The sequence below is a fragment of the Peromyscus eremicus genome, chromosome 12 (genome assembly GCF_949786415.1).
Source record: "Peromyscus eremicus chromosome 12, PerEre_H2_v1, whole genome shotgun sequence".
Classification (NCBI taxonomy): domain Eukaryota; kingdom Metazoa; phylum Chordata; class Mammalia; order Rodentia; family Cricetidae; genus Peromyscus; species Peromyscus eremicus.
The window spans coordinates 26568263-26593496 of record NC_081428.1 but is presented as its reverse complement, the minus strand read 5'-3'; the positions used below and the strand labels follow the sequence as shown (position 1 = coordinate 26593496).

The 25234-nt window shown below is 34.1% G+C and overlaps 1 protein-coding gene across 1 annotated transcript in view; it reads left to right on the top strand.

Moving 5' to 3' along the window:
* Gbe1 (1,4-alpha-glucan branching enzyme 1) overlaps positions 1-25234 on the top strand; it is a 245133-nt gene that overhangs the window by 107363 nt on the left and 112536 nt on the right. The window contains exons 4-7 of the mRNA XM_059277170.1: positions 10398-10523; positions 11317-11452; positions 13791-13881; positions 17170-17379. Coding sequence (XP_059133153.1) covers positions 10398-10523; positions 11317-11452; positions 13791-13881; positions 17170-17379 — 563 coding nt within the window. The remainder of the gene's footprint in view (positions 1-10397; positions 10524-11316; positions 11453-13790; positions 13882-17169; positions 17380-25234) is intronic.

The window sequence follows — 25234 nt, the reverse complement described above, 5'->3', positions numbered from 1 at the left end:
CCAATAGCTAGGCAGGAGTTATAAGCAGGACTTCCGGGCAGAGAGAGAGAGAGTAAACTCTGGGAAGAAGAAGGGGTGGAGTTGTCAGCCAGAGAGGGAACAGGAGGTGAAAGATGAAACAAAGGTTAGAAACCATGAGGAAAAGCATAGATTAATATAAATGGCTTAATTTAAGTTATAAGAGCTAATGGTACAAGCCTAAGCTAAGGCCTAGCTTTCAAAATTAATAATAAGTCTCTGTGTCATTATATGGGAGAAACATGGCAGCCCAAAGAAAAATCTGAGTATAGCATACAGTATAGAGATTAAGACGTATTCTAAATCAGGTAACTTAGAGTTCAGTGTAGCACCGGAAGTCAAAAGTTCCTTTGGACTCTTGTGAGTGCATGACCTCATGCTGGGAAATACTTTATTAAATAAATTATGTTTATTACAAACATCAAATATTTCCGAGTCACACGAAGAACTTTAGTGATCTACATGAAATTAATTTAGGCTTGTGGCGAAATATATATTTTTATTTTTTGATACACTTTAATTGGTAGAATTAGTATATGTATGAAAATAGAATAACATGAAATTATTCTTAAAATATATGAAACAAACATAAAATGCAAAGAGACACTCAAAATTTCACAGAAAAATACAGTATATTATTTGGAAAAATGAATTTATTTTCATGTTATTGGAAAATATATTCCATAATACTCTGGTGTTAGTTTTTTTTTCTTTATTACCATTTATCCTTTTCAAATATAAAAATTGATCATCTCATTTTTTTTAAATGCTAATTCCAGTAACTACATTTTCTTTTTCTTATTTCATATTTGACTTTCCCAAGCTAACTAAAGTCTACATGACCAGAACCCTGATGAAGGGTAGCAGGGAGGTCATTGGTGGGGTTTAGAATTGGGGCCGAAACAATGATAATTTGAGTTGTTTTTTATGTGATTTATGACTGCTTATCTAGGACAGAAAAGTCCTTCAGGAGACATGTATAAACGGCTAGCATTTCCCTACTATATCAAGGCCCAAAAGCTTCACAGTCAATACAGATCCATGCATCTAAATCATTCTTGGGAAGACTGACTTCTGTTATGGCTAAAATTAGATGTATAAGATTATATACAAAAATAAAAATAAAAAAGGATTCTCTTCTTTTAAGTTCTTATATAAGTGATTCACATGTGTCTAGACTGGTAGATTTTCTATAAATCTCTGTCTCCTAACTATATTTTCTAGAAATACTTTCAATTTATGGCTAAGCCTATTTGTTTTTGCATTCATGTACTCAAAATATCTTAATTTTTAAAAATCTTTTATTCTTTAATCCATCACTGTGTTCATAATATATTAAATGTGATTCTAAGCCCAAGAAACTGAATGCTTTCTTCTATTGTGCTCTAGAAATATGCAGTTTTAAAAAAATATAAGTGTCTCACTGGGCGGTGTTGGCACACACCTTTAATCCCAGCACTCGGGCGGCAGAGACAGGCAGATCTCTGTGATTTGAGGACAGCCTGGTCTACAGAGCGAGATCCAGGACAGGCACCAAAACTGCACAAAAAAAAACCCTGTCTCAAAAAAAAAAAAAAAAAAAAAGAAAAAAGAAAAAAAATATATATAAGTGTCTCATGCTTGAGTTTTGCTCTAAGTTATATAGGTATCTATTTTTTCTTTTCTTTTTTAATGACTTATCTTTTAATCATATGTATGTGTGTATGTTTCTGTGTGGGGGTTTGTACACATGTGTGCTGATGCCTATGAAGACCAGAAGAGGGCTTAGGATCCCTTGGAGCTAGATAACTCCATGGGTACTGAGAACTGAACTATGGGCTTCTGGAAGAGTTGCTACAATTCTTAACCACTGAACCATCTCTCTCTCCCCAACCTCTATTTTCCCAAGATAGCTTTTATGCAATTGACGATCTTTTAACACTATGTCAGAAAAAAAGCGGAAAAATTACATCTTGTGAGTAATTAGGTGGTTATTATTTTTGCTTATGTTTAATAAAAAAAATCACTTTCACCACGCAAATATGTCCTCAACTAATCCTAAAGATTTGTGTATAGGATGTTGTAGCTAGAGTTTTCCTGCCTGGCCCACAGTCAGGACAAATCTCTCTCACCTGCCAGTCCCACAGCCGCTCAGACCCGACCAAGTAAACACAGAGACTTATATTGGTTACAAACTGTATGGCCGTGGCAGGCTTCTTGCTAACTGTTCTTACAGCTTAAATTAATCCATTTCCATTAATCTATACCTTGCCACACGGCTCGTGGCTTACCGGCATCTTCACATGCTGTTTGTCATCGTGGTGGCTGGCAGTGTCTCTCTGACTCAGCCTTCCACTTCCCAGCTTTATTCTCCTCCTCCCCCCTTGTCCCACCTATACTTCCTGCCTAGCCAATGGCCAATCAGTGTTTTATTTATTGACTAATTAGCAACACATTTGCCATACAGAACATCCCACAGCAGGATGTAACCTTTTGCTGATGGCAAAGTCCATCTTTTCATGCTTTACACCTTTACATTATGCTGAAGTTTTATTGAATACCACAGATAAATGCTAAATGTCAAAATTATTGTTTAATCTCTTCACATTTAAAGGCGTTTCTTTCTTTCTCTTCTTTTTCCCCACTTACTAATCTTGCCGTTCACTTGACCCCATTTTAATATACTAACAACATTAAATTTACGCCCTGCAAATCAGTGTGCCCTAAAGACCCAAATAAAAAGTGATGGAAAGATTATTTTGGAGAACAGTGACACGGGGGAATTTATGTCTAGTAATTTGAACATACCTGGATGAGAAAGGTTTCACGTAAGTAACTGTATTGTGACAATCGTGGTATTGATCACTGCCTCGTCTCTCCTCATTGTTACAGCCACTACTGCCTGAGTCCATTGTTAAAGGGTCACTTCAGCTTTTGACTATGTTTTATAACCACAAGAAAATATATACAAAAATCAATTGACAAGAGGTCATCAGGTGTTCTCAAGTTCCATCTTAAACCATGTAGTTATTGTTTCCCACTATATAAAATATTTCTTTCCGTTATCATTCTATGTCTATACTCATTTTCCATCCTTGTTTATGCAAACCTACCCATAGTTCTCATTCCCCAAATGCCACTCGTACCTGACAAAAATATAGATTTTCTACAAAAGATAAAAGAAATAGTGATAGTATCCAAATCAATATTTTGAGACTTTAATTTGTAAAGGATTATATGAGTGCTCAGAATTCAGAATAACCATCGATAGCTTAGGTATGCTTGAAGATTCCAGTCTGTATAGATTAAATAAATAATTAAGTATTTCCATAACTTATGAAGCTTTGATTTCCTACTCAGTAGATGATCTTTGTGATTTCTCTACATTTTTTTTTTTCAGGAGGTTGAATCATTTTTCCCCCTTTACACTTTGAATTTTATTTCAATGAAATAGCACTTAGAGTGATTGCTTAGGAATCATATTCATACTTCAATTGACTCAGTTTATCACCAAATAGACTTTTATAATGATACTTAATAAAACATTTCCAAAAACACTTCAAATCATCTGCTATACCTCATCTTCTCTTGCTTCTGAATGTATGTCTTAGACTTTATATTGGCATCATACCAGATTGCAACCTTGTTTACATAATAGATTTCCAGCATTCTCTGCACATGGATGAATCCTTTTGAAGCTCACTTTTTTTCAATAATGAAAACTCACTGATTTTTTTCCCCTTTCATGGCTTTTTTCTTTTATTACTATATTGACCTTTCAAAAATCTTAGCTGTTTAAATCCTTTGTTTTTTATATTATAGGTAATTCATTTGTTTCCTAGCTTAAGACACCTAATCAATCTTTACGTGACTGAAACAGCTCAGTATTGTTCCTTTTCTTTTGACTTAGGAGTAGTTAGCCTCCCTTGCTCAGGGATATCATTTTTAATACCTGCTTCCTAAATCTCAAATAATTTATTTGGATTTTCTCTTTCTATAGTAGCCTCCCTCCCTTTAAAATATTTTTGTTCAGGTTATCTACTTGAAATGAACCAAGTACTTTTTTAGTTCTGCTTATTTGTTTCTTTATTTCTTAAATATTTCGCTCAGTGATGAGGGGAAAAAAACAGTTCTAATACATATCATCCAGGTTAAACAATTGGGGAACAGGGTGTAAACCTTAGGAGGATAGTGATTCTTTTTATAGGAATGAAACACCTGTTTTTCTCAATCATTCTAAGTAAGGACCTGCCTTTAGGAGAAACAAATGCTGCTACCCACTCATTTCCTTTTGACAGTATTCTGTAAACTGACATTTCCTGTCCTGACTGTCTGGTCCCGAATAACCTATGCAGAGACTGAATATTATTTATTAAGGCTTGACCAATAGCTCAGACTTGCTACTAGCTATTTCTTACATTTAAATTAACCCATATTTCTATTTATGCTTTGCCAGGTGGCTTATGACTTGTTACCTCAGTTTCACAAGTCCTGCTTGTTTGGAGTCTGGCTGGATCTCCTGACTCCGCCCTTCTCCTTCCCCTCACCTTTAGTTTGGTTGCCCTGCCTATACTTCCTGCCTGGCTACTGGCCAATCAGCATTTTTAGTAAACCAATTCTGAGTGGCAAATCTTTACAGTGTACACGAGGATTATTCCACAGTGTTCTGTGGTTTCTTTCCTCCTATATTATTGTTTATGTCTGTAATTCTATAATTTCTGCTAAGCCAAAGGCAAAGTAACTGAATATTTTGCCTCAAAAATAGTCTGTTCTTGTCCTATATGGGAGTACCTTTTATCTTAAAGTTTGTTGTAATTTTTTTTCTGATAGTTATTAGCTTCATATTACAGATTTATTTCATGGCTAATATGCTTAGTCTTTGAAAAAGTTCTTTTTTAATCACTTTATTTACTTTGGTTAGAGAAGCCTTTTCACTATTTGTTTGCAAATTCTTATGGATTCAACTTGGGCAAGATTTCTCATTTCTTTTTCTTTCTTTTTTAGTGAAGAAAGAAAACTAAACTGTGTAGCATGTTTCAAAATCAGCAGTCCTTTCTATTTTATTTTTATTACTTTATATATGTTCTATAAAGCTTAAATAGTCAGGCTAGTGAGGTTTTGTCAAAAAGTTGTTGCTTTGGTAGCTGAGCTGTTATCAAGGCTGTTTTCTTTGCTTTCCTAGAATAGTGCCTAACACAAGACACAGGGGCTTAGCGTAATCAACGGATGTCTCCAGTCCTCTTCTCTCAATCCTATCTCTCATTGTAGATGAAAGGACATGAAAAGGATTTTTTAAAATCTGCATTCAGTTTACATAAGGCTATTTAATTAATTGAAATTTATGAACTAAGTTGAGAAACAAAGATGGAGGTCTCTAAAACATGAACAGTGGTATTAAGATAAATCTATGAAAAAAAACCTAGTTTTTTAAAAAGACAACAGCCATGATTATTTAGTACCCAAAGCTCAGTGCTTATTTAGTACTGGAAGAAGGTCAGTATACAAATAATGGTAATAGTGTTTATAGCCTGAACACAACCCAACTTTATATAAAATCACCAAAGGATTTTTTACAATGTTATAAAAATTTTAGCCAGGGAGTAGTCATTTATATATCAGGGCCCGAGATTATCTACCATTACATTATTAAAAGTTTCCTAGATGAACAGACACAATAGAATAATAAATATATAAAGGGATTTATAAAATGGCCTACATAGTAAGAGCTGAATAGCATGATAATGGACATCTTCATGCTGGTGAGTTTGAGATCCTGGTAGCTGCTCAGTCCATGAGCTTAGTAGGCTCAGCAGTTCCAATCTAGTACTAAAGGTGTGGAAGATTCCTGGGGAAGTCACTGATTCCTAGTCCATTGTTGGAACTGGAAGAAGCTGGAGACTGTCAGTCAAGGCTGGTGGCAGTAGCAGCCCCAGCAAGAAGGCATGTTCACCAGCAAGAAGTGATGGCAGGCACGCCAGCCACTCTGCCACTCTCTGTGGCCCCTTTAGATCTCGATGACCACTGGAAGATGCCACTAGCTCTAGGGATGGGTCTTCCCCCCTTAGTCAGTTCTTCCTAGAAATGGCCTCACAGAATGGTGCATAGTCTTAACTCTTAAGTGATCCCAGATTTGGTCAAGTAGAGAAGAACATTTATCCATCACAAGTACCTTAGTCATTTTATGGCTGTCTTTATACATCCACCCCTTCTTAACAGCCATGCAGAGTTAAAGTTCACCCTGAAATACATGCAAATGTTAGAAAATAGTTCAGATTTTCACCCATTTAATTAGGAAATTCAGAATGTGATGGACGGATGGATGTGGTGACACAAACGTGGAATGTCAGCACCCTGGAGACCTAGGCAGAATTGTAAATTCAAGGTCAGCATGGGTTACACGGTGAGACTTTATCTCAAAGACCAAAATAAAAGAGAAAATAGTATATGTTCCTCAGTAAATACTTTTTTTTTTTTTTTAATGTGCTGGCTTGCTGCTGCACGCTTTAACACCAGCACTGCAGAGGGGAGAGAGGTAGGCGTATCTCTGTGAGTTTGAGTCTAGCCTCTGTTTTACATGGCACGTTCTAGGCCATCCAGGCCTACATAGAGAGACCCTGTGTCAAAATCAAAACAACAGCAGCAACAACAAACCAAACACTTCTTTTTTTTTTCGTATTTATGACAAGACTTTGTTTTGAGAAATCAGATCTCATTCCACCGTGCAGGTTATTCCTGACAATCCTTGGTTTTGGTACCGGCATTGTGACACGGGCCTTTGACCTTATCTCAGGGTATATTGGGCATCTGAATATGCAGACTTATGCGTGAGAAATGCTGACAACAAGCATTGTACACAGGTTTGATTGTACTTACTGTGAGATAAAAATATTTTTATACTACTAGGTAGTTTATAGGACAACCCCAGACACTACTGTGTTCTTCCTGGGATTTCTACAGTTAACATAATTCAGCTTCTAAATGGTTAACAGCTTGCAGAATAGCAGCTGTCCCTGGTAATGTGTCTTATCTGATATGTAGACATAAGATGTACATGTTCATTATGTTTATGTAAAAATCAATGAGAGCATCTTTCTTTTTTTCTTTTTTTTTTTTTGTTGTTTGCTATTTTAGTCATTCATATGTCACAGAAGTTGGAGTACAAGAGGCAGTGAAGAGGCAGCTTTGGATCATAAATTAGAAATGATTTTGTATCATTTGTGACTTGAATCCCTTAAATAGTTTCTTTAATCAATAGCATTTTTACTCTCAAAATTATTTTGCTAAGTGACTTTTTTCTAACATGAGACTTTGGTGGTTTAATCTGGGCAATTCGTTTTTTTCTGCTTGTCTATGTTCAGCCATGAAACTGAAGTTCCATTTAGTAACATCTTTTGGAATATGCTAACGCTTGGTTTGCAATAACCAGCTGAGCCTGTTCCTGTTTTTATACAGAATTGCTGGCCACCTGAAGAGAATCCTTATTTCAGTAATTTTCCAGTGCATGGAAAGACATTCTTTTGCAAGAAAGATTTCAAAAGATATTCCTTGCATGAAGGATCACTGATTCTTTTCTATTCTTTTTTCTTTTAAAGATATTGGCCACTTACTAACCTTTTTATATTGTATATTTGAGTTCCAGTTGATATTCTCTAAGTAAAATTTAACTTTATACAGTTCATTTAAGTTGATTTGACTTTTGTACATTTAGAGGTTTCTTTTATTGACTCCTTCATTTATTCTGATAATGTCCTTTGATTACAACTATTACTTAATTTACATAAATAATTAGGTTTATTAAAGAAGACTATGCTTAAATAATTGACATTTATACAGTGTTATAAAATTATAATTTCACAAATTATTTGCCATACAAACATCTTATTATTATTATGTTATAATACCTATTATTGTACTGATACATTTTTCTGTTTTATTGAATAAATGGGGGTCAATATGCTTAATGTATAAAAATATTTATGACTAAGTAGCACAGACCCATGGAGTTGTGTGATTACACAGGTCACATATCTGTAATCTTTTTTTGTTTTTGTTTTTTATTTTCTTGGAACTGAGGACTGAACCCAGGGCCTTGCGCTTGCTAGGCAAGCGCTCTAGCACTGAGCTAAATCCCCAACCCCTCATATCTGTAATCTGTAACGTTTCCAAATTTAGAAGCTGTTGCAGTAATGAAGTTGTAATGGAATCTACAAATTGATAATAGAATTTCCCTGTGTTCTTCACACTTACTTTAGTGAGGTCGAATACATTCTTTTCATAACTTGAAAGAAAGTTTCTTGAGTAGGGACAGTAGTGTGTTTTTAATATTTAGACATTATTTAAGTATTTAACTTTTGATAATAAAAACAGTAAATGATTATTAGATAAGGACATCATTTTTATGGATACTCTGTGATTGTTTCTATAATTAAAATTGCCTAAACCTTGAGATTATTATTTTTTGAACTTCTGCTACTCTGATAAATTTTGCTACTCTAATAAATTATATATTCAGAGATTTTATACCTAGTAGCTCTGAATAAGATCTTCCATATGGATATATCAAGTAGAATTTTCTACCCATCCATTAGTAAATGTTAAAAGATCAACTTACTATAGCATTCAGGGATACTAACATCTGAAACTTGCTAACTGGAATGAGAAATTACTGGAGCATAGGAAATATTCAGGACATCCCAGTCCCCCAAAAAGTTATAAATAAAATTGTATACAAAAGGATGTTTTCATTATTATGCTGTCTGTTGGTTGGATTTATCACAGTACTCATAATTGGTTTCTGAGAATAAAGACATTGTGAAGAGGCCCTGAAAGTGAAGTGTTCTCCCTGAACAAGTTGTGTTAGTAAGGAAAACACAACAGGGAAGTCATTAGAAAGTTATTATGGAAAAACCATACAGTTTTCAGATTTGGTGGAAAGCTGCACTCTATATACCATTTGGACTTTTCTATGAAAGGAAATGAAACAGAAAGTTGAGGTTCCTTACAATAATATGTGTCCCTAGTTATACATATTAGCAAAAGAAGAAACAGAACATTTGGGAAAAATGATGCTTTCAGTGAATGAACAGATACTTTTTGTGCAGTATGTCTGTTGATTATACCCTAATGACAAGTTTGGGAGTTTTCCTCTTACTACTTCATGAATTCTGGCAGAAAGTTGGGATTCCCAGGTTGAAGACAAATGATGTATTACTCACAACACTAAAGAAGTTGAGTACCATGTTTTTACTACTTCCTCATTTCCAAGACTTACAAGGATGAAACTGTAGGCCAGCTGACTGTCACTTACTCGGCGGTTTTGCATCATTGGAGTGGGGTGGTGAGTTTGGAAACATCGATTTTTATAGAGCATTCAATAGGACTGTCTGCTTTGTAGTTTTCTCAAAGGTGACTCTCAGCATGACCTAAAGAAATGGTATTAGCATCAGCAGCTAGAGCACTGCATTCTTTCTGCAACTGAACACAAAGTAGAGGAGCATGGATGCTGGTAGTGTGTCTGTTTCTTCTATCACTTATAACTCATTGGCTTCTGATGATATCTGAGTGTACAGGCAAGTCAGCAAAATAATATTTCAGTATATTTTATTCTGTTCACAAAGCAAAAAGGAAAGCTAGATATGTTAGAACAGTGGTTCTCAACCTATGGGTTGTGATCCCCTTGGGGTCGATTTACCCTTTCATAGGGGTCACATAAATCAGATATTTATATTATCATTCATGAAATTAGAAAAATTATAGTTATGAAGTGGCAACTAAATAATTTTATGGTTTGAGGTCGCAATAACATGAGCCCCTGTATTAAGGGGGTTGCAGCATTAAGAAGATTGAGAATCACTGTATACAAGAACATTGACACTGGTAATAATATTTCATTTCCATTTTATAACTTATTTTTTCATTGTGTGGTTGTATGTGTATACATATCAGTGTTAAACTGTTCTACTGATTCAGCATATGAAAATGTTATGACGTATTTCCACAAATGAGTAAAGGAAGTGATGACCGTTTAATTTGCTTTTCCCAATCCAGAAGAAGAGGAATATCCTGTGAATGATTGACTTATTGATAACAACTTCCGAATAATCTTGTCTTTTTAGCATCTATAGTATATTTAGTTAACTATGTTAATGGTTGGCTTGCATTCATGGAAATTGAAAGAGGATTATGTAATATACAACCTATACATACATAATTTTAAGAATCATATAGTAATTGCAGATGAGAAAAGAATTTAAATATATTCTTGTGGCTACACATCTGGGAGCTCACCTAAATTTTTAACTCATTTGCTTTCCTGCATAGAGCAGTGCTCATTAACTATTATGTGCTCCATTAGAGTTGTGGACCTATTTTAAATCAGTACCATCTCATTTTCTCTTTAGGTAGTCATTACTAGTAAAAGTGGTGAGATCTTGTATCGCATTTCACCATGGGCCAAGTATGTGGTTCGTGAAAGTGACAATGTGAATTATGATTGGATACACTGGGATCCAGAAGACCCATATAAAGTAAGAACAGCAGATTTTAAATAATTGCTTATTTCAGTATTTCTTAGGAAATTAATTCTTACATTTTATAGCTTTTATAACAATGCTCCAAGACTTTCTTTACTGCTTGCTTAGTATTTTGCATGATAGTATTTCTATGTTCTACATTTTATATCAGAGTCTGTCATATCTATCCAATGAAACATAGAAGTAAATTTTTTCTTTCTGCCTGGTTTTGAAGTTATTTTAAAAATTTCTATATACTTATCAAGAAGGAATATTAATATTTTGAGTTACAATTTCAAACTTACAAAGATTTAAACAATTTAATATTTCTTACTACCATGTATATGATGATGGATTAGTATAATTATGAAAAGGGCATTCAGATGATAAATGATCTAGTTTATTTAGGGAATATTTTATGATTATGTTTCACATGTGTTATATGTACTTTTGAACTAATTTTTTCATTTGTATTACTTGATCTTGCTAATGAATAACTTGTATTAAATAATTAAATTATATATGCCAATCAGGACTTCATATTTTTTCTAAAACATAGGCTCAAAAAAATCTCTCCATCAGTCATGCCACATGAGCTATCGCATGACTTCTTTTTTTTAGGTGGACTTATTAATACAATCCTATAGATGATTAAGAAACATAGTGTATGCAGCCATTGCCTTTGATGTTGGAGAATAATCACAAGTGTTTCGCTGAATTTATCCACTATTTTATTTTACATACTTGATTAGTTAGTGTCACAAATGAATGCTTGGTTGAGTTCCATTTGTAACTCTGTATTCTGTAGTTCAAGCATTCCAGACCCAAGAAGCCAAGAAGTCTAAGAATTTATGAATCTCATGTGGGAATTTCTTCTCATGAAGGAAAAATAGCTTCTTATAAACATTTTACAAGCAATGTACTACCAAGAATCAAAGACCTTGGTAAGTAATAATTGTGATTTTTATTCAGATAAAATTTTAATGGGACTGTTCTCTTATTAGAGAAGCTAATTACAAGTGTCTCTTTTTTTGTGTTAAGAGATTAAGTATGTAATAGAAGTGCATTTTATTTTAGGCTTCTTCAATTGCCCTGTAATGGTGATAGCATAGAAAAGAGAAATGGAATAAGATAGAGCATATGCATTCAAGATATTATTCCTATTTCAATTTAAAGTAATGTGAACTGATGGCTTCCAAATTATAGATAAATATGCAAGTGTAATTACTTTTCTACAGAAGATAACCTTTATCATTTGACGTGGCCATTGATAATAGCCAGTCCATTTTATTACTTTATGAAAAAAAAATCTAGTATTTGTAAGGTGTCTGGAACTCATTTTGGGTCAGTTATTATATACTGTCAATGTCTGGATGACTTTTTTCACAAACTTTTCTGGACCACATTTGAACACGTTGAGATGTGCATGTATCAGATGTGACTGTCTTCAGAGAAGCTTGAGAATAAATAGTATTTGGCTGACTACCTGCTTCAATAGATGTTATATCTATTATTTTTCTTTTTTTTTTAATAGGTAATGCATTTTAAAAAAATAATTCTGTAGCATATTTGGTGCCTGCCGCAACAACCAGACAGGAAGACAAAGTACATTTAATTATATCACTTCTGCCAGGGAGTTTAGTTTTTAGCTAGAGGAATGATTTAAATCCAAGTCAGGGTTAAAGTTTTCACTTATGTATAGATCCTAATTATCTGTGATTGTGAACTGAACTGCTATTCCAGTAGCTAAGATTAATTAAATTTATTGTTAGCTTTGGTGGATAGGTATTATGTTACATTTACTCATTGAAGAAGTATTTTCATTATTATAGAATAATAAATTATTTATACCTGGCTTTTAATATGGCCCTCAGCAGCACATGATACTTCTCTGCAATGTTGTTTGAGTTGCCTAGCACCGTAGGTAGAGAGCACACTAAGGGAGACATGATTAGTGCCATTCAAATGAACAATGGACATGCGAGATGGAGCTCTATAAGAATATTATCTATTATATAATGGAGATGTAATTAAAACTCTGAGTTTCACTCTAAGATATATGGTAATTGATGCCCATCATCTGAGCAAGATTCTGTACCTGTGTTTCTGTTAAGTCTGATAGAATTAAATCATTTTCCTTTTGCAACAATATGCCAATGATGAGACCTAGGAGAAATGCTTTAAATATGTATATATATATATATATATATATATATATATATATATATATATTTTTTTTTTTCCTACTTCTGAATTTGTATTTGTAACTGTTACAGAATTTATGATGTGCTAAAATACAGTCATGAGGAGCTAAAACACAGCAACTAAAGAGAAGGAAATTAATATGGATTTTGGTTTTCTCACAAGTTCAGTTATATATTTAAACGACTTGTTAATGAATCTGATTCTATGAACTCTTTAAGAGAATTGTAAAGCTTATATGAATTAGACATTAGGAACCTCATAAGAATATTTAGTATGTTTGTTGCAGAAATGTAACTTTCCAAGCAAACAGATCATATATGAAAAAGAATAAAATTGTTTTTAGAAGAAAACAAAAACTGATTTTCCATGTTTTTTTTTTATAAGGTCAAGAGGTTCTGTCTTTTTTCTGATTATTTACTGTGGCTAATTGTACTGTTGTTATGAATGTTTAAAGGACAATCCCTACTTTTTGGGTGACTTCATTTACCACTTTGGAAAAAATATATTCAGATGAAGAAAGAAAAGCTGTAGATTTGTCCCATGTCTGTGTGTGCACATGAAACACACTTAACACTTTAGAGTAATTCCATAGGGACATTACTCCTGGCTTCATAAGACCTACTTTATAGAAAAAATGAATTTGGTAATATTTCTTAAGCTATATAGCAAAATGTCTGAATCATAATGAAAAGAGGCAAAGTAAAAAGCATATATCATGCAATCAGTTACTTTTATTTAGCCTTGTAATCTTCAGTATGGATATTACAAGCAAACCTGAAGTTTAGCATATGCAGATTTCCATGTTTAATATTCTAAAGTGAAATTGTGTATATATTTGCATATCATTTGTCATGTATTAAAATGAAGACATTTCAACTAACTAGGCAGAATGTAACTCTAGGAGACGAATGTCCAATTGTGTTAGTAGGTCAGACAAGTAAATTGTGTCAAAGTAGTGGAGCTTTGCATGATGATTAGAGCTTCCAGATTCTTTGTAAAAGTTATGTCTTGATATTATGCAATTTTCCATTCATTTTTAAATGTAGTTTTGACTTTGTTTGGGCTTTGTGTGTCTAGGATACAACTGTATTCAGTTGATGGCGATCATGGAACATGCTTACTATGCCAGTTTTGGGTACCAAATCACTAGCTTTTTTGCAGCTTCAAGGTAAAATGAGTATTTCATCTTTGTGTGTATTTCAAACAATGTAATCAGATTGAATTTTAACATTTAATTTAGCTTTGTTTTGTAACCTCACTTATGATTATGGTTAACAGAACTTGAGTGTTTTCTTTTACTGAGGTCATTGACTTTCTTCAGATAGATCTTGCTTTGATTGACCCAGATTTAATGTCATGTTTCATGGAATGACGTCCACTGATCAATGTCTATTTACTCACTGAAACTGATAACTTTGGAGGTACATCTTAGTCAGAAACTGTGTCCTGTGCAAACCGGTACTGAAAGAACTCATACCTTTTTATAGGAAGAGATTGGTATCAGGTTGGAGCATGTGGGAACATCTATACTACTACTGCACAGATGGACTTCTCATCTCAGACTTAAGTCTACTAGAATATGGCTCTTTGGGAAGAAAGGCTACACTAAATGGTCCTGTGTGCTTTGATTACCACAAATTGAACAAACTCAACATTAATTCTTCCTCATGTAGCTTACAGTGTGGGAAATAGACATTAATTTAGTAACCATACATATAGTGGTTTCTACTGTCAGTAAGAACTAACAACAAATTGCTTCTAGAATACTCAAAAATGGACTATAGATTAAATATGATATGATATTGGAAGTGATCTAAAATTGTTTCAGTAACATAGCTGAGGAAGGTTAGAAGTGGACTTAAGCATATAGTAGTCTAGCAGGAGATACTAACCAATTTGCTTATATCTCCCTGTAGTTCTTTTTGCGTACACGTGCACGCGCGCACACGCACGCGCGCGCACACACACACACACACACACAATGTCTAGTGCTTTAAATTTGTTCTTTTCTAACCTCATCCAAGAAGCTGTCTATCTCTCTACTAAGAAGTGCTTGTTAAAGCCACTGGTGACCTTCATCCCCAGAGTACAGTGACATTTCTTGGTTAAGTTGAACTGTCAGAACCATTTAACACAGCCACGTTCCTGCACCTCTTTGTAAGATTTTTATTTTTCGCTTTAGTTCTGGGACACAATATCCTGCTGTGGCCTCTCTCACCTCACTTTTTTTTTGGTATATTTTCTTTCACTCCTTCCTTCTGCTCTTTCATTTTCGAAAACAGAAGAAACTTTTTTAGTTCTGTTTTGTTTCAGTCCACCTCTCGGCTTTAGTAGTCTTTCTATGGAAACTTGATGTTTCTAATCCTCGTAAGCTATGTTCTCTATGTGTCCAATACATATCTTCAATGTGTTACACAGGAAATTCCTCACCGTGTCCTCCACCCTCCTCCATCCTATTTTCTAATTCACTAAATGACATTTTCATTTTCTAATTCTTCAAGCCAGAATCTTGGCATTTTACTTTTCTATTCCATTCCTATCCCTTTTTGTTCTCTCCTTATTATAAGACTGAGCCATCTGCCACTTCACATTGTATCCTAAATCTGGCTGCTCACCTGCCCCGCTGCTCCTACTCAGGGCCAAGTTGCCAGTCGCTTACTTGGCTCGTTTCAGCAGTTCTTTACTGGTCATTTGAACATTTCTTCTTCTTCTTCTTCTTCTTCTTCTTCTTCTTCTTCTTCTTCTTCTTCTTCTTCTTCTTCTTCTTCTTCTTCTTCTTCTTTTCTTCTTCATTAAATTTCTATCTTGATTCAAGTATCTGTTTTCTGCACCGTAGCCTAAGTAAAGCATTTAAAGATGAATGTTGAATTGTATGAATCTCCTGCTCACATTCCCCTTCAGTGGGTCTTTCAAAACACCACCCGTTTTCCACTAGTCATATGATAGAATTTATCAGGCACTCTTAGGTTTTCATTGGTCATATGGTAGAATTTATCAGGCACTCTTGCTCTTTCCTTTGATGATTCCATTCAACATCTGGTTTAGTCTTTGTAAGTTTTTAGCTCATTCCAGCTTGTCTGCTCCACTCCCTCTACTCACTTCTCTGAATACTCTACTCGTAGATATCCTTATGTCTTTTTCCTCAGTTCTTTCTTGCTCAGTATTGTCTATAATATCCATTCTTGAAATGGTCTTGAAATAGTGTGTGTGTGTGTGTGTGTGTGTGTGTGTGTGTGTGTGTGTTTTTCATTTTGCCTTTGAAAAATTATTTGCTATGTTATTCTTCATATCTTGTTCATTTTCTGTCTCCTCATTTTAGTGTGAATTCCAGAACAGGGGTATTAATATTGTTCAAAATGTAATCTCTAGAATATGAAAAATTTCATGGCTCATGGCAGCTATCTTAATAATATATTTGATGAACAAAGAAAGAATGAAAGAGCTGGCTGAATGAAACTGGGGGCTACTCATTTATTGGGATGTTGCTCAGTGAGTAAAACCATCCCAATGTGGCTTTGATAAGGAAAGGAAGGGGTAGTGTGCTGCAGAGAGCCTACTGTTATGAGAAATTGCCGTCTAGTGACCCCAGTCTTCATCTTCATGGCCTTAAGATCACAGTGGTTTTCGAGAGCATACCATGACTTATTTTACCTTGTAAAGTGACAGCTCCTAACTTCGCAGGAAAGTGCTCATTAGGAGAATGCTATTTGCTAAGCATTGCTCTGTGTCATGGAAAGGCACATGTACGCAGCCTCTGCTATGAAGAAGCATGTCATCTGATGAGGAAGAAAGATCATAGCAGTATCAAGGGCACTTATGTATCTAGAGGGCAAAGTTGATGGCTGGAAAAGAGTGATGTGAAGATTTCCCTGGGGTGACAGAAAGCCTTCTGGAATGGATGTTTGTTTTCTACTGCAGGCAGATGAAGCGGCTGCATATAAGATACCCATCTCTTCTGTCTGTTTGAACTGTTGGTCACACATGGCATATTCTCTTGGCCCTCTAATTCTGGAGACATTCTGGTTTAGGAACAAGTGCAGTGTGGACAGCTTTGATTCCTTTGATGAAAGATGTACTCTAAGGGCCTTTTCTTTAGTTCAGTTGTATGCAGTCAGAGAGGGATAACATCTGGAAAACATCAGTGATTATGACTGACTCAGCTTGGTCACAGAAGTCAAACTCCCCAAGAATAAAAACAGATTTAATATTTTGTGTATCCCAAATGTAAATTTTGTTTAGTATATCAGTTCCATTTAACAGCTCTAGTTAATGAATATTTTTATTTAATACTTTTAATTTACTTTATATCAAATAGCACATCAGAGTATATATAAGGATCATCATACTACATTTTTGTATTTAGAATAGTTAATACCATGCTGGGCATAGGTATTGATATACAGTTGCTGTTTGCTTTCAATTGGATGTAATGCTTTTCTGTGTCCTTTCTCTTCAGTCGTTATGGGACTCCTGAAGAGCTGAAAGAACTTGTTGACACAGCACATTCAATGGGCATCACAGTCCTCTTAGATGTGGTACATAGCCATGCTTCAAAAAATTCAGAGGATGGGTTGAACATGTTTGATGGGACCGATTCTTGTTATTTTCATTCTGGACCCAGAGGGACCCATGATCTTTGGGATAGTAGATTATTTATCTATTCCAGGTAAGTGCATGTAACATGAAACTTGCTGTTGTTGCTTAAAATTAATTTCAAATATTTTCAACAAATCAGTATGTGTGTGTTCTCCTACTATTAGTTGATGCTTTTGATTTGATATCTAAACCTTATATGAGGAATTTTAACTGTTGCATAGTACATCTATTTTGGGCATATTATATTACTTTTCAACTTTATAAATATATAGTTTAAAATATTTTGATGATATTGACAGTTAAAAGTTTTAATGTGAGTGATTTATTATTAAAATTTAAAAGGTATTTTTATCTCATTGGATCAGTTGTAGAAAATCTTTTGTTAAAAATTCACATTGTTTTAAGTTTACCACTTTAAACTAATGCTTTATGTCTTCATATATCAACAGTAGTTCAATAGTTTTCTTTACAGCTAGCTTAATAACCACGAGTGACATTCCTTTGTACTTACCCTTTTTCAGGAATAAATAAACTAAGTTTTAGTGTTTAAATAGTTAATTTTTTTCTAGCTTGTCATCTATATAAAAAGTTATTTTAGATGATTAAAAATTCTCATACCTTATAGATATTGTAATGTACATGCATTTTGGTTCTTGACCCACCACATGAGTCTGAGTGTGGACTTTTCAATTTGTAGCATCAAGATTCAAAAGATTTTAGATAGTGGGATATCAGATATTTAGACTAGAGACACTCAACCCATACATTAGGTGCTAGAAGCTTGGCTACTTTCAAAATGAATGACATCATGTATTTATTATATTTCCACTTACGGTACATAATGATAGCAATTGAAAACACTGTGGGTTTTCTATTTTCATCAGATTGTACTATTTAAATTTAATCATCTGAAATGTGCACAGTATTTGAGAGTATCTTTTCCTGGCAGCCCTGTTGGTCTTTGTTTCTTCTTGATGGTTTGGCTCGTCCCTGTTCTTTCAGGCTACTTGTTCTGAGCCTCTTCCAAGCAGCTCAGCTCATCTGAGAGTGATTCTCATTGTATATATTCTTGGGAAGGGAGGGCCCTTGTGAATCTTGTCAGTTTCAGGGACTTCCTAAAGCTGTTTTGGGTTGCTTACTTCCATCTCTGTAGGATGGAGTGTTTTTACTTCCTCTTAGAATATCCTGTAGTTTTACCTCCTTGCAAACCCCCTGTACAAAAATATCCTTTTGTTCCACTTTCCATTCCCATCTTGTATATCTTAAGAAGTTTCCCTCCAAGATGGATTTTTATGTTTGTTTGCTTGTTTGTTTGTTTGTTTTGTTTTTAGAAACAAGCTTTCTCTGTATAACAGTTCTTGCTGTTAGCTGTCCTGGCTTTTGCACTGTAGACCAGGCTAGCCACCACCTCACATAGGTCAGCTTGCTTCTGCTTTCCAAGTGCTGGGTTTAAAGGCCTGTACTACCATCCCAAGGTGAAAATTTTAAGCTCAGAGAGGAAACCGCTACACAAACATTTACGGCCATCTACTATTAATTGTAGCTTGTATAGTTTACCATTGCTCTAAAGCCCCTTGTATCAATTTAGCATTCACGGGTAAATGTCTACTCTGCTGCTTCCTTTTTTTTTGTGGTTTGATGAATCAGCCTCAAATTTAGTGACTTAAGATACAAGTTTTTACTCAGCTCCCAATTTGAGCACACTTTTCTTTTGTCGGTTGTAACATCCTCATTAGAAGCGGACCATTTATTGTCAGGGTGATTTTCTCCCATCACTGACAGCTGGTGTTATGCATCAGCCATGACATTGAGCCATTGGCCTCAGTTTTTCCCTTTGAAGATCACACCATGTACTACTTATGCTTCCCCCTCAGAATCCCGAAAGACAGACTGTTTAGCACAGTGTATCCTCTACTTTGCCTGTGGTAGTTAATGTTGGATCACTTCTTCTGTGAATGATTGGTCTGTCAAGTTCAAGGGGTGAGGGTGGTGGGCCCCTCATTCAGTGGGAAAAGCACTAGGGGATTTTAAACCTATTTTAGAAAATCTCCACATATAACAAGATTTGATCACAATTAATAGACTACATCACAAATTCAAAAGAGGTAATTAAGATACCTGCCCATGTGGAAAATTGTTTATATCTACCATGTTTCTGTAGTATAGAGAATAATATCTAAAAAAAGGCAATGTAATAATGCACTCCTCTATTAGAAAATGCAAAAAGGCATACAGATCCAAAATAAAAAGTATTCTTTATAAATATGAATAACTTGCTTTTTAAAAAGCTATAAGTGCATATTGCTCTCATGCATATAGCTGTGTAAAAACTCAATACTTTGCATTTGCTCTCTTCATATGATAACTAGTCTGTCTAAAATTTTGAGTTTGTGCCTTATTCAGATGAAATCAGAAATGACAATTTCCATTACATATTTTAATTATAATTTATTTTCTAATCTTTTCCTTTGATCAGTTGATTAATGTTATAATCTATTGACAAATAGCTATATAAGTGGTGCATGGTTCAATTAAAGTGTAGTCTTGTTCTTTAAAAACTTTAAAATGATTTTTAAAATAATTATATGACTGCTCAAGAAATTCATCTATATTGAATCACTTCTGTGGAGTGATGTTGCTCATTTTCATCTTCTCTATATGTCACAACCTGTCACCATTTATAATCTCTGATTCAAGTGCCATCATCTAACTTATCAGGATTAAATCTCTCTCTGAGTAATGCCAAGATCCTGACTGTACTATTACCTGCCATGAATAAATTTCCAATCAGGAGCTGCCCATGTTTTAATTTTCTGTCTACTCAGTGGATCTGCCTTCTAACTCTGCTAAATTACAATTGACAGTTCATAGCAGGGAATGGGGTGTCCTTTTTTCAGTTGGTACAGAGAGCTTTTTGATAAATCTGTCACCCTTAAATTCCAAGAGTACCCATAATGAAAAATAATGGCTATAACTTGGAGACTTCAATTTTTGCCTTCTTTTTGAACATTGCTCTGGAATTATAAAAATCTATTGGATAAAACAACGGAAGACTTATTGAAATTAAAATAACTACTATGCCTTAACTACCTTTATCACATTGTCCAATGACTGCCCTTCTTATTAAATATTCCTTTTAAAGATTAGATTCTGTTTCACAGTGAAGCTAATGATCCTTTCTCCCCTAAATTTCCATTTTGATGTGAAATTAGCATAACTACATTCTATCAAAATGGGTTCAGAGTGTGGCAACTACTAAAGATACCCCAACCTCATCTTGGGTTATTGTGCATCCTTAAGAAGATGCAAAGGAAAGTCAATTTTCTTCTTTTATGGTCATAATGATATGCAATAAGATATACCTCTTATTATAGTATAGACTGTAATAATTGTGTCTTATTAAGCAAGTACACCCTTTTTAACATTTGTGTGGAAGAATACTCATGAGGGCCTGTGCTCAAAGTAGATTTCAATTTTCATAGTTGGTCAATGGTAATCTATCATGTTTTCCTTTTCACTTATTAAGATGATAAATTACACTGATTACTTTTGAATGTCAAACCAATCTTGCATTCCTAACATAAGTTCACATAAATGTGGATGAAATTATAATAGATACAATTTTAGCATATCTGTATATGTACTGTAATATCATTACTAAATTAGTTCCTAGTGATAAATCTTAAAGGGTTATTATACATTGATATATTACTTAATGAGCATATGACACCACCATAATTAGCAATATGTTTAAAAACTAAGCATCCAGACATTGATGGAAATGCCTGAAATTATATTTAAAATACTGCTGAACTCATATTTGGTGTTTTATCATTAAGTAAAATACTTTTCTGGGCAATATAAATATCCTTTATAATATTTAGGGCATTAATTTTTTTATTTTAATTTGAAACATTTGAAATATCTGAAAATAGCTCATAAGATTTTATGGATGGAATTTCAAGTTTAAACAGAAACTTAATGATATATATATATATATATATATATATATATATATATATATATATGCTGGAAGTGACATTATACAATGTTTTTGTTTTAATTGCAACTTATAGATGTTGAGTTTTCCACTCTGACAACATATTGACATCCAAACACTTTAGACTAGGAAGTATTTCCATTTTTAGTTTTCAGATTAGGAATCCCCAGTACATACTGACAATGGCAGAGTAAATGTATATACTCAAGTAACAATTTGGTATTTTATGGTAAAATTAGAGAGGCTTGTATATTAGGACATATTGCTAGATATGTTTTATCAGGAGACTCCTCATGAGTTTGAGAGCAAGGAGAAAGATATGAAAAGGTTGGCAGGGCATTAAGTGAAGTGGGAAATAATGTAATTATATTATAATGTCAAAAATAAAAACCAGAAAAAAAGAATAAATCACCCTATTACTCTTAGAAATTGAAATTTTGAAATCAATTTCAAACAGTTGTTTTTAAGGACAGTTCTTATATCAGTAAAAAATGTGTAAGACATCAAAGACACATAGTCATATTTTGTGCTTTCATATATTTACATATTTCATAATGTAATGCTTTCATTACAAGAACACACTCAACTCTTTAGTGTAGTTTTCATCAAACTTTTCAAATTGTCCAAAAATGAACATGTCATTGAGTATTGATATAAATGACTCATCTTGTGATTAGCTGGAAGAATCTCTTGACTAACAGGGAAATAGAAATATAAGTCCGCAACAGTAACAACAAGAAGAAGCTAATTGTGGAGAAATTGGCTAATTATTGAATGTGTCTTTTAATTTTTTTTTTGAGAGTTTTCATGCTAATAATAATCACCATCAACTCTCTCCTCTTATTTAGGTCTGTATATTGTTTAGTAAACTATTTATTATGCCAATTACAAGCATTAAAATCCTGTGTTAAGATGATGATATATCTATAGGTCATGATTATTTATATTTAAAAATAATGTTCCCTATGTATTTATACCTTTTTTTTTTCCCCGCATGAAAATAGAAAGGATTTAATTTAAGAACATGTTAGGGAATGAAATGAAGGAGATGTGCGTTCAGATAACTGAGTCAGTTTACTGTGAAGTCATGGAAAGTAGGAACTTATAGGTTGTGTGTGAATTGGGGCTGCATGACCAGAAGAAGCTGAACAATAAAAACCATGACTAAACAGCACAAAGCAGGAGCCTGATCACCTCTTGATATGCACTGTATGAGTTCAGCCAATACGCACTTGTTTAGTCCGTCCAGGTCTGGAAGTGGGTTGGTCATAAGGTGGAGGTGACTGGGAGAAGTCCACATTCGGGCAACAGGAATCTTGCTTTAGTTTAGTCCCCTTCTTCTCATCCCACCTCCAAAGGATCTGTCACTATTGTGGCCACCAAAGACTTTTTACTCTTTGTGACGATAAAAGACAGTCATTTGTTTCTGCCATGGTTAATATACTACTAAAGTGGCACATAACTAATGCTGTGTGGAAGAACGTGCCATGGAGCTGACTTATACAGCACACACCAACCCTTTTTATACATCAAAGAAGCAATAACAACAAAGATATATATGCATATATTTAAACTTGGGCCTTTTCTAATCAATCTATTAATTTTTGCAGTGTTTACTTGACATTATGTAGCATCTGTCACATTCCATGTGTTTCAGAATTGGACTTTTTAGTATATTTCAATTTTGCCACAAAATCCTACAATATTTGCTTTTAATTTCTTGGGATAAACCAGAGCATTTAGCATTTTTAATTAATTTAGACAAAGTCTTTACCATTTACTAGTCATAAAAGTAATGATGATTCATCATAAGGCAACTTTGAATGTAGTTTTAGGAAATAGTTAATGACCTAGAAGGGGCTAAGACATGCCTACAACAGTAACTCATAGCTTATTCTTCATTAAAATATTAAATTCATTTTAGGACTGTTATTAATAACTTTTTAGCCTATTGAGTACACTATAAAAATAAGCTTACAACCTTTTAAAAATTACATATAGTTATCTAGCTGTCTGTCTGTTTGTCTATCTAACTCTTCTTTTAGTACTTAGCTCTGTTAAAGTCAGAACCTTATTTGAGCTTGATTAAGAAAAAACAGTTAAAGCTACTATTTCAAAGAAAGTCAAGTTAGCTTCAAAACTCAGACAGACTAATTCTCTTTTGTGGAAAAGATTAAGAAAGTTTCAGTATCAGTCTAACCTGTCTGGAATTGAGTTTGAATAGTAGAAATATAACTTCTTCACAGGCTTTATGAGATTATTCAGCCCAGTAGAAAGGTTTCTATTGATGCGGAGCCCAGCACAGAAGTGAGGCTTTACCGTCTTTGTATGAACTTTGTTCCTGGTATTATCTGTCTCATTTATTCTGCACATGTCTACAATTTAGGTGCACAGGGATATCATGTGAACATCCTGAGTATTAGGTCTTCCTCACCTGTAACATTTCCTTCCTATATGGAAACTCACTCAAAAATAGGACAGTGTCTTAAAATTAAAATGCTGTCCACTGTCCTAAAAGCAACTTTCAGCTTAAGACAAGACACATTCTTGTGGAAATGTCTTAAGGTCTGTATTCAAGTGATTATCCATTTAAGTCAGGGAATTTTATGGAGTCTATAATAATAATGATACCTAATTTTTTATGACCTTTTTTTTTTTTTTAACAAGCGGGCAAAAAGTAAAGAAAAAAATCAATTTTTTTCTCCTTGTATCTGTGTGTAACAGAACAACTTGTTTAAGCATGTCTATTTTCTAGAGTCTGGATTGCAGTTTTGAAGCTCAAAAGAGATATTTCATGGTTTTCTAGCTGAATGATTTCCTTAGTGTTCAGTGCAGATAAATAAACTGTGTTGTACTGAGCCACTTATTTTCAGGAAATATAGGTTTCTCATAAATTTGAAAAGGTTCATAAATAATATGAAATTGCTCATTTTGAGGGCTTTCCTCTCCATTAATTTAGGTTAGTGACCAGAAATATTTTTCTCTAACTGCCTACTTCCCTGGATACATTTTGTAAGGTTAAAGTGGCCCTGTGCCGGCACCCCTGGACTTGAGGATTTCTTTTTCATCCATTTGTTTATTTGCTTTTACTTTTTGTCGGATTCATTTTCTTTGCTGGACACATGTGTGAATGTGTGCATTCATGTGCCATGGCACCTGTGGAGGTGAGTGGACAGCTTAGGGAAGTCACTTCTGTCCTATATCATGTGTCTTCATTCAGAGGATTGGAATTAGGTCACCAGGCTTGTTTGCAAGTATTTCTAATGCTCGCCCTCTGCCGACCACCACCCAGTCCTCTCATTGGCTATGGCTTGAATCATTCCTGGTCTTGTTTTTGGTTTTCACCGTTTGTTAGAGAAGCTAGTAGATTTCAGATTTATTTATTTCATTTCCTCTCTGTATATTAAAATGCTTCTTTTTCCAACTACCTGACAAAATTAGGCTTTTGCTTAAGAATGCCTGTTAAAAATCTGCATCAAAAAGTACTAGTCATATTTGGGATCTGTTGTAGCTAGCATCCTCTCAGTGCTGTAGGTAACAAAACAGCCAAAGCCCCATTTCTTAACATTGTGTTAGGGCTAGCAGAAGAGACTGGCTAGCTGTGCTGGTAGGCTCAGCTGGACTGAGGGGTTGCTGATCATGTTGATTGAATCTTTTTAATTTTGTGGCATTAAGTGTTTCCATATGTCCCTGACCATCTGATATAAACTTGTCCCTCCAGTCCCATATCATTCCCTGTGCCTTCCTGATTCTTTATCATAGTGATGAATACTATGTGAGATTATGAGCATATAATTATGTGTATTTTTTTTCAATTTCAGTAGGGAATTTGTTTATGTATGTTGAACATGGACATTAATAGTTTGTCCATAATGAATATGTTTCATTTAAGGTAGATGTAATGGTTTTTTTTTTTATTTCCTCT